Raw genomic sequence first — 11,329 nt, forward strand, 5'->3', positions numbered from 1 at the left:
CTTCAGAGGCCATCAGGGACTGAAGTCCCTCCCGTGTTCTTACTTTTCCATCCTTAACATATGTAGAGCTGCTGAACTGCACAACTCCAGGGGACCATCCTCACATGGGTGCTGGGCTATTTTCCATATGCTTTTACAGACCTTCTCCCTACCCTCTTCCACCTGCTCAGTGCCCTGGGAAGTTGAACCATGTAGATCCCATCATTTGACTTCCTTTGCCCTGTGGCTTCCAGTTATGTTTGGCCAGTGGAAGGCACCCCCAATAGGAGGTTGTGTGGTTGGGATAATTATTTCCTTGGTCCCCTTTGTACAGGTCACTACAGATTGTCCCTCTGACACCAACCATAGCTCCTATTGGATAGCCCTTTCCGTATAACTTCTCTCTCCCAGTCCTGCTAACCCGTTCTTCCCTTTTCCCTTCAGGATTATTGATGGGTACTGGACCGTGGTACTAAGTGATCACTTACCCATGTTTTTCAAACATTGGCTACATCTTTTTTAAAATAATGGTGGTGGTTATGTGCTGTGGAGTGGGTTCCAACTCATAGCGACCCTGTATAGGGTTTCCAAGGCTATAAATCTTTACAGGAACAGAAAGTGTCATCTTTCTCTCACGGAACTGTGAGTAGTTTCGAACTGCTGACCTTGAGGTTAGCAGCCCGACTTGTAACCACTGTGCTACCAGAGCTCCCTGTAAATAATGCCTTTGAAAAATGTTACATCACTGTCCCACAAGAATGAGCCATCTGTGTCCTTCAGGACACTGACTAATTCCACATTGCAGTCTCTGCACAACCATGTGGCCACATGCGATAGCCCAGTGTGCTTTATATCTTCAGTTTTGCAAGGGGCTATTCCACCTCCAGGCATCAGTTTGCGTTTCAAACAGAACGAAAGAGGAAAAAACACCAATCAGCTATTTGCTAGGGAACCCCAGACAACACTTTTGCTTATTTACTTCTTGAGGTGCAGGATGTCTGAAGAGGTCTTTTTAAACTGGGCCCATTGCTGCCCCAGACAAAGTCATGTTTTTTATTAGACAGAAGCAAGGTGAGAAGGGTTAGAAAGCAGATCACCAGCAGTGTCATATAATTCATCTGGACTGTTGTTTTTTTAAAGTTACAAAACAACTCACTGCAAAATTCCAGTCCCTAGTTCACAACTTGGGCATTCTTCATTCAACAACAACACTGACTTCCTTGTGTTGAGACCTTACTGAGTCTCTTACTTGCTTGATGTCTTTAACCTGCACACGAGTCCAACAAGAACTTTTTCGATTAGGAAACTGAAGGAAAGACCCTTTGTAACTTGTAATTAAAATGTCTAAGCTATACCTACGTCTGTCTGTCTCCATGCTCATAACCACTGTACTGTCTGTCAGAGTACCGTCTACATCCATTTCTGTACTCCGTTGCTTTTCTAGAGTAGAATCTGTGCATGCAACATAGAAATCTAGGTCACTGATAATAAGCTTTTGCATCCCAGAACATGACATAACAAAACCAAAGGAGAAATGAGCTAGAGCCAGATACTATAGGGATGAAGGAGAAGGTGTTCAAAGAATACTGACCAGAGAGATTAGGATCCATGTCAAAGCTAATATAAATAGTAATAGCAGGTGGAACCTATGAAAAAAACATAATTATCTTATCAAATTCTCTTCATCTCATGTACATTGGACGTGTTATCAGGAGCGACTAGTTCCTGGAGACTTGCTAAAGTAGAGAGTGAGCAAAATAAAGACCCTCAATGAGATGGAGTGACCCAGTGGCTGCCACAATGAGCTCCAACACTGGAAAGATTGTAAGGAGGTACGGAAACAGACAATGTTTTGGTTTGTTGTACACAGGGTCACTGTTAATCACAACCAACTCAATAGCTCCTAACAACAACAACAACTTGCATGTTTTGATTGTCAGACTCGTATGCAACCTCTCATGCAACATTCTGCTAGTTGAATGAGATTTACAAAGGAGAAGACAGCCTGTGAGGAGGATTTCCAAAAGTTTATGGAAGGATTGTATTACCTTTGAATTCCATTTGTCCCTACACACATGCCCCCCTGCTGCAAAAAATAAGGTATTTTAGTTAAGTGCCAATTTTTTAAGAAAAATATGAAAAGAAAAGTGAGCGTTGAACGTTAGGAAGAATAGAATCTAATCTAGAGCTTTAGCCACCTTAGAAATGGCTTTAATATTATTCAGCTATAAACTAGACATGGAATCCTGGTGTGCTGGAGGATAAGCACTGGCCTGCTAACCACAAGGTTTGCAGTTCAAATCCACCAGCAGCTTCACATAAACCCCATACAGGATCGCTATGAGTCAGAACCAACTCAATGGCACCTAACAACAACAATATAAACCAGGCATAGCTACCATACTGTGATGTCAACGAACTTCGTGAAGCCCCTTTGTATTTGGAGACAGTTGGAATGGACAAGAGTCAGCTTGGGATGCTGACCACTATAGTGCCTTGGGACACATCTAGGAGATTACCCTGCTTCTCATGAGAGTACATTGTTCTGGAAGAGCAGTGGCTAGTCTTGGGCCATGAGGAGTTGAGCATTCTGTTGCTCATATGTGTGCAAGGAGGTGTGGAGCAAGAATACTTAAAATACAGCATCCTGTACTGTCAATGAAACTTGTGACTTTGCACAGGTGATCAATGCAGAAGATGGAGTTTTGCTACAACCAGAGATAAATACCTTTACGACTATGTCTGTTAGCTAAAATATTGAGTTTAAAATAGAATGCAGTTTGCTGGCCATAAAGAGAGAAGAATAACTCAATGTCTAACCTGATCCAAAGAAAAATGACAAGCTTGCTGGATTGTATGAAGGCTTTCAGATGGGAATATATGAGAGAACATTGCCAGGGAAGTCAATAATTCTATACAAACAGCCACTCAATGCTGAAAGATGAGCAAGTGAAGAATGCAGTAACTGGATGTGGTTTAACGCTGCAGTTACAGGCACAAATCTAGCATTTGAAACACCCCAGGAAACAGTTGTTGTTAAGTGCTGTCAAGTCAATTCTGACTCATAGCGACCTTGTATAGGTTTCTAAGGAGCAGCTGGTGGGCTTCAACTGCCAAGCTTGTGGTTAGCAGCGCCACACCAGAACTCTGCTAGAGAGATGCTAAATGGAAACTCCAGTTTTAGCTTCATCACTAACTTGTTTTGGAAACTTGGATTTTAATGAACCCAATGCCTCTTAACAACAACAACAACAACAATGCCTCAGTATCCAGACTACAAAGCCGTTTGGATGGCAAGGTTGGCAGTTCAAGCTCACCAGCTGCTCCTTGGAAACCCTATACAGGGTTGCTATGGGTTGAAATCAACTCAACAGCACTTAACAACAACAACAATGCCTTAGTATACTAATTTATAATCTGGGGTAAATGACATCTGCTAAATTTATATAACAGGAATGCTGTGAGATTAAAGTGAAATCTAAGATGTGACAGTACTTTAGCACTGTTCAAAGTTCTTTTCAATGGAACTGGTAATTCCACTCTCCAAGTTCAAGTCTGTGAAAATTTTACTAAATCCTTTAGATCTGTACTATTCAAAACAACAGGAATCCCTGGGTGGTCAAAACATTAATGTGGTCAGCTGCTAACCAAAAAAAGGCTGAAGGCTCTCATCTGCTCAAAGGTGTCTTGGAAGAAAGACCTGGCAATCTGCTGTGAAAATCAGTCTATGGAGCACGACGTTATTCTGATACACACAGATCTGACCTGAGTTGGAGGGGCTCATCAGCAACTGATAGTAGCCACTAGCCACATGTGGCTTGGCTGTTGAGTACCCAAAATGTGATTAATGCAACCGAGGAACTGAATTTTACATTTTATTTAATTTTAACTAATTTGCAAAAGTGACACTCAATTCAGTTATTTAAAAAAATTAAAATAAGTTTGGAACAACTTGGGTGAATTTTATGAAATCTACATATAGGTCAAGTTTCCAATAAAAATGAAGTGTTTGAATTGAGCTGTGCTGAAAGTATAAAATACCTACCAGATTTCAGACTTTAGTACCAAAAAAGGGGGGGAATGTTTTCTTATTTTTTAATATAGATTGTGCATTGAAATAGTAATATTTTGTATGCATTGGATTGCATACCATTAGCATTGTTTTAACTCATTCTATTTTTCTTAACCCTTGTTTCCTTATAAGAAATAGGGAGACGGGCCCGTGCAAAGATTAATTCCATGATCCCAGGCAAAATGCTGATTTTGGTGTTAAGTGCCGTTACAGTGTAAAGGGGGCAACTGGTGAGCTTGAACCACTGTCTTTACGGCTGAAACCGACCTTGCAGTCCAGCGCATTAACCGGAAGCACCACACCAGGTCTCCAAAAGGCTGATACTTAACTGTATTTCTGAGAATCACTAGCAGAGACATCTCAGAACTGGGTGGGGTTGATGTCCATTCCCTGCCATGTTCATGCACAAAATACATCATTTTGAAACTTTTGTCACTGTTATTGCTTTCATTGAATGAACCTGTAGGTGAAACTGGGATTTCATCTGAGAGGACAGAATTTTCTTGGCTGAGAGATTTTCCAAGTTAGTGGCTAAGAAGATATTCTCAAAATCAGTATGAACTGTATTTCCCACATCTCTGTTCTCTCCATCTTTTCGCTTTAAAAGAGTATTGTTTTCTAAGTTTTTGCATGTAGGCTGCTGAATAAGGATGTGAGAGGAAGTGTGGGGAGTCCAGACGGCCTGCCCAGCACATCTGGAAGTGGTTTCAGAGCTGCCTCACTTGCCAGCCATCGTCTGGATTCCCAGCAGCTGCGCGCAGGGATAGAAGAAACCTGAGCCTCTCCAAAGTCAACGCAAGCAAGGGGGCGGGTGGAGAAGAAATACTCTTGGAAACGTAATATTGGCCTAACCCTTTGGGATTTCCAAGCAGATCTGTAGAAACAGCATGAAGGGCAGTAGCCTCGGGCCAGACAAGATTTGAATGCTCTGCCCTACGGCTCTTCTGGACTCCAACCCTCGGCATTCACCAGGTAAACAGAAATTGATGAGCAGCGGGACAGACTGCATTTTACTCTGACCAGCCTGCAGCCGTTATTTTGCTGTAAACCCAAGGAAACTAATCAAGAGTGTCAGGCTACCCTGCACAAACTTTCTCTTCAGAAGCGTCTCCCTTGATATTTCTAGCATTCCAATGGAACCTATTTTGCTGTGCAGAAAATCTAGAATACACAATATGTAAATTTTTCGCATTCTGAACTGCTAAATCAGACCTGGATTTATTGCACCTCCCACCCCCAAGAAGAGGGTGGATTACTCTTTGCATCAGATTTTGAGCATTGAAACAGCAGTTAAATATGTGTATAACTATTACTATTGACGGCAGTTATGTTTCTGAGCTACAAATTATTTTACTTGACCTATGATTCATATTTTTGCCTTCTGGGAAGCCTTTCTGAGCCTCTCCAATAAAAGAACTGGCCACTGTAGAAATCGAAATGAGGATTAATGTATTCACAGTCGTCATAGTGTTTAGGTCAGTATGTCTTTTAATGCTGAAGAAATACCTTCTCATGTTTACTTTATTAGCAGTGTAATACATGGGATATGCCTGGGTATACGATACAAAAAGAGATAGAGTTAACACAAGAGTAAAAGAAGAAAAAGAAAGAAAACATAATTGTATCTAACTATCATAAACTTCTACTATATGCTATAAACATATACTATTTAAAAAGTCAGTCTTCTATTTGTTTGGCATTGTCAGCCAAATACCAAAAAGTGATATTGGCTTATTTGTTTTTGTCTTTTCCCTTTTTCAGAAACATGTTAGGGTTGCATTTCTGTACACTATCCTTTTTGTTTTACATAATAGAATTCCAGTTCTCCACCCAGTGAGTAAAGACTCAGGGGGGCAGATTCTGCCATTTACTCTGAGGGAATAACTTAATTTCTCTGTATCTCTATGTCCTCATCTGTGACATGAGATTAATGGTAATACCCACTTCATAGAGTTGGAGATTAAACAGCATCATGTGCTTAAAGGATGCAGCATAGAGTGAACATTAGGTTCTCTGCTGGTGCTGAGGATGAGGTCAAAGAGACCTCCTTATGTGATGCTCCTTCCAGTGAGCACCAGCCATCTGATCTGTTGACCCAGAAGGTTGACAGGGTTTCTTTTGTAGAAGGTCAACAGATCAAAAGACAAAAGATTAATTCTTAAAGATCCTTTGTAAGGTTTATACAGTCAGAGAAATCACTTTTGTAAAGGTGAGTTGGACATTCAAGAAATATTTATTTAGATTCAAAAATTCTGGATTTAGAAAACATAAAGAATGATTGCCCAATTCATCATTTATTAGACTTCCAAAGAAGACATAGTTCTTAACAATAATATTGGGGAGTTTTTGTTGATTTTCTGTTGTTAAATAGAATTTTATTCTTTACCCCACAGGTCACGGTATTTATCCACAAGGACACACATGGCTCTGTTACGAAAAAGTAAGGTGACAACTTTTGAAAATATCAATAAGAATATGATATTTTGAAGAACTGTTTTGATGCTGAGTCTTGGCTCATTTGGAAACCTTATTTGATTTTCACAAATAGTTTTCCCACAGGCATGCTGATTTCAGGATGATTCCTATGGAAAGTTTTGAGTGTTTTGGCTAGAAATGGACTTATGAGAACTATCATAAGTTTTTATAAACTTTTCAAATATAATTTATTTCCTCATTCTAAATATTCATATTCATATATAATTTAACATTTTAAATGTTGTAGTCTTAAATTCTTCCACAACCTATCTGTCAGTTTATTGTACTGCCATAGCTTGGGTATGGCTGTGATGCTGGAAGATATGAGTTGTATCCTTTCACCATATTTATTCGCATGCTGAGCAAATAATCCGAGAAGCTGGGTTCTATGAAGAAGAACATGGCATCTGGATTGGAGGAAGACTCATTAACCACCTGCAATATGCAAATGATACAAACTTGTTTGCCGGATGTGAAGAGGGGTTACAGTACTTACTGATGAAGATCAAAGGCTATATATAGCCTTCTTTAGGGATTGCACCTCATTGTAAAGAAAACAAAGATTCTCACAACTGGATAAAGAAATAGCATCAAGATAAATGGAGAAAAGATTGAAGTTGTTAAAGACTTCAATTTGCTCCGGTCCACAATCAATGCATGTGGAGGTAGCAATCAAGAAATCAAACAAAAGATTACATTAGGCAAATCTGCTGCAAAAGACCTCTTTAAAGTGTTTAAGAGTAAAAATATCGGTTTGAGAACTAAGGTGAATCTGACTGAAGCCATGGTATTTTCAATAGCCTCATATGCATGTGAAAGTTCAACAATGAATAAGGAAGACCTTAGAAGAATTGATGCATTTGAATTATAGTGTCAGAGAAGAATATTAAAAGTACCATGGGCTGACAAAAGAACAAACAAATATGTCTTGGAAAAAGTACCGTCAGAATGCTCCTTAGAAGCCAGGATGGTGAGACTTGGTCTCTCATATTTCTGACTTGTCCTCAGGAGGGACCAGTCCCTGGAGAAGGACATTGTGCTTGGTAAAGTGGAGGGTACAGAAAAAGAGGACGACCCCCCCCAACAAGATGGATTGGCACAGTGACAGCAGCAGTGGGCTCAAGTGTAACAACAATTGTGAGGATGGCGCAGGACTGGGCAGTGTTTCATTCTATTGTACACAGACAGGATTGCTATGAGTCAAAACCGACTTGACAGCACCTAAAACAACAGCATGCCACCAGTATTTCAAAATCAGCAGGGTCTTATGAATAACAGTGAAATATTGTCTGAACTTCAGAGGAAAGATTGGAGAAGTGGATTGAATACCTAATGGGAGGAGAAGCTGAGCAGAGGCTGAGAAAAAAGGAGACATACTGGTAAATGGACAGCCAGTCAGTGGTGCCATCATCTTAAACTTTGGTGGGCAGCCTTGGAGAAACAGACAGATGGCAGTCGTGCAGATTCACACAGGTGACAGAAAAGGAGGGATTCCTTCTTACTCCCCACGCTCACCTGGAAAACAGAGGTGTCTACCCACAGTATAGACACTGCTTTCTGGGAATTCTAAGTTACATGTTTGAGTCAGTATCAGGTGGGTGCCCATTGGCCCGCCTTGACACCTGGATTCAGGCAAGCTCTGCTCTGTATCTGGAGTCCTGGTGTGTTGTTGTAGGATAAGCACTGGGCTGATATGTCAGTTTGAACCTCAAGGCCAGTGGTTCAACCCCACCAGCTGCTCCTTGGAAACCCTATACAGGGTCAGAACTGACTCAATGCCAACAACAACCTGCTCCATATCTACAGAGCCCACAGAGTCTCCAGCCCAGAATTGGATCTGGGGGCAACCTTCACAATCAGGTTGCCCCCAGATGCTCTCTGGTTCGGAAAGACACTGAAACTAGGAACCTGAAGGGCCTCCATGAATGACTTCTGAACTCAGTGCCCTGAAAACAGACAACACCTAGGCCTATAGGAACTCCATCTAAGGCTGGGAACTCAGCAGTCACATCCTTCCTCCACCCATCTCATGAGTTCCTTTGCTGGCACGAGCTCCCCTGAGTTTTCTCCTTTCTGGGTCCAACAACTGCACTGTTTCTTTTTGTTATTTGATTGCTTTTGTTTGTTTATTCTTTCTTCTTCATCCTCTCTTTGCCTTCCCTTGATTTTTATCCTTTTTCTTGAGTTTCCTTTACTACTCTCACCACCACTTGTCTGTCAGTTTGTCGTACTGTGGAGATCACATGATAGAATTCTGCAAAACCAATGATTTGTTCATTTCAAATACCTTCTTTAGACAGCATAACAGACGACTATACACATGGACCTCACCAGATGGAATACATAGAAATCAAATTGACTACATATGTGAAAAAAGATGATGGGAAGGCTCTATATCATCAGTCAAAACAAGGCCACGGGCAGACTGTGGAACAGACCATCAGTTACTCATATGCAAATTCAAACTAAAGCTGAAGAAAATGAAAACAAGTCCATGAGAGCCAAAATATGTCCTTGAATATATTTCACCTGAATTTAGAGGTCATCTGAAGAACAGATTTGATATATTAAACACTAAAGACCAAAGAACAGAAGAGTTGTGAGATGACATCAAGAACATCATAAAGGAAGAAAGCAAAAAGTCATTGAGAAAGACAAGAAAGAAGGAAAAGGTCAAAATGGATGTCAGCAAAGACACTGAAACTTGCTCTCCTGCTTAGAGATGCTAAAGCAAATGGAAGAAATGAGAAGGTCCAAGAGCTGAACAGAAAATTTCAAAAGTCCGCTCGAGAAGACAAAGTCAAATATTACAACAAAATCTGCAAAGATCTGGAGTCAGAAAACCAAAAAGGAAGAACATGATCAGCATTTCTCAAGCTGGGGGAACTAAAGAAAAAAATTCAAGCCTCGACTTTCGTTATTGAAAGATTCTCTGGGCAAATTATTGAATGATGCATAAAGCATCAAAAGAAGATGGAAGTAATACACAGACACTGTACCAAAAGGAAATGGTTGATATTCACCCATTTCAAGAGGTAGCATATGACCAAGAGCCAATGATACTGAAGAAAGAAGACCAAGGTGTATTGAAGGAATTGGCAAAGATCAAGGCTTCAAGAATTGATTGAATAAAAATTGAAATCTTTCAAGAAAGTGAGGCAACACTGGAGGCACTCACTCATTTCTGCCAAGAAATTTGGAAGACAACTATCTGGTCAACTGATTGGAAAAGATCCGTATTTGTGCCCATTCCAAAGAGAAGTGACCCAACAGAATGCAGAAATCATCAGACAATATCTTTGATATCCCATGCGAGTAAAGTTTTACTAAAGGTAATACAGAAATGGCTGAAAGTATACATTGACAGAAAACTTCCAGAGGTTCAATCTGGATTTAGAAGAGGCCATGGAATGAGGGATATCATTGCTGATGTCTGATGGATCTTGGTTGAAAGCAAGCAATACCAGACTTTTGTCTATGCAAAGGCTTTTGATTGTGTGGATCATGACAAGCTATGGACAACATTTTGAAGTATGAGTATTCTGGAACACTTAATTGTGCTCGTGAGGAATCTAGAACATGGGAACACTGAATGACTTAAAATTAAGAAAGGTGAGCAACAGGGTTGTATTCTTTCACCATACTTATTCAACCTGTATGTTGTTGTTGTTGAGTGCCATCGAGTCGGGTCCGACCCATAGCGACCCTGTACAGGGTTTCCGAGGGTGTAAATCTTTACAGGAGTAGAAAGCCTCATCTTTCTCCCGCGGAGCGGCTGGTAGTTTCGAACCGCTGACCTTAAGGTTCGCAGTCCGATTCGTAACCACTACGCTACCAGAGCTATGCTGAGCAAATAATCAGGGAAGCCGGATTATATGAAGAAAAACGTGGCATCAGGATTGGAGGAAGATTCATTTACAACCTGTGATATGCAGATGATACACCTTGCTTGCTGAAAGTGAAGGGGACTTAAAATATTTACTGATGAAGATCAAAGAGCACAGCCTTCGGTACGGATTACATCTCAATGTAAAGAAAACAAAAATCCTCACTACTGGACCAATAAACAACATTCTTATCAAAGGAGAAAAAATTGAAGTTGACAAGGACTTCATTCTTCTTGGATCAACTATCAACACTCATGGAAGCAGCAGTCAAGAAATCAAATGATGTATTGCATTAGGCAAATCTGCTGCATAAGACTTTTTTAAATTGTTGACGAGCAAAGATGTCAGTTTGAGGATTAAGGTGCACCTGGCCCAAGCCATGGTATTTTCAATAACCTCATATGCATGTGAAGGTTCGACAGTGAATAAGGCAGACTGTAGAAGAATTGATGCTTTTGAGTTATGGTGTTGGAGGAGAATATTGAAAGTTCCATGGACTGCCAAAAGAACCAACAGATCTGTGTTGGAAGTGCAGCCAGAGTGTTCCTTGGATGCCAGGATTACCAAACTTCGTCTCTTATACTTTGGACATATTGTCAGGAAGGACCATTTGCTGGAGTGTCATTTGGTAAGGTGGAGTGTCAGAGAAAAGAGGAAGACCCCCCTCCCCCCCAGCAACAAAGTGGCAACATCAATGGGCTCAAGCATGGCAACAATGGTGAAGTTGGCCCAGGACTGGGCAGTGTTTCGTTCTGTTGTATGTAGGGTCACTATGAGTTGGTACCAACTCGATGGCACCTAACAACAACTCTCTAGTCTCTTTCTTTTTTCGTCTTCCTTCTCTGTTTTTTGTTGTTTGTTTTTTAGTATTTTTCTCTCTTCCTTTTATTTTCTTTCTGATGTTTCTCTTGTACAG

At 40.6% G+C, this 11,329-nt stretch overlaps 1 protein-coding gene across 1 annotated transcript in view; it reads left to right on the forward strand.

Annotated features, from left to right (window-relative positions):
* Positions 1 to 6,472: 6,472 nt before the first annotated feature.
* Positions 6,473 to 11,329, forward strand: part of GLT8D2 (glycosyltransferase 8 domain containing 2) — a 39,707-nt gene continuing 34,850 nt past the window's right edge. The window contains exon 1 of the mRNA XM_006871083.1: positions 6,473 to 6,491. Within this exon, the coding sequence (XP_006871145.1) occupies positions 6,473 to 6,491 (19 nt within the window). The remainder of the gene's footprint in view (positions 6,492 to 11,329) is intronic.

This window comes from Chrysochloris asiatica, unplaced genomic scaffold (assembly GCF_000296735.1).
Source record: "Chrysochloris asiatica unplaced genomic scaffold, ChrAsi1.0 scaffold00160, whole genome shotgun sequence".
Classification (NCBI taxonomy): Eukaryota; Metazoa; Chordata; class Mammalia; order Afrosoricida; family Chrysochloridae; genus Chrysochloris; species Chrysochloris asiatica.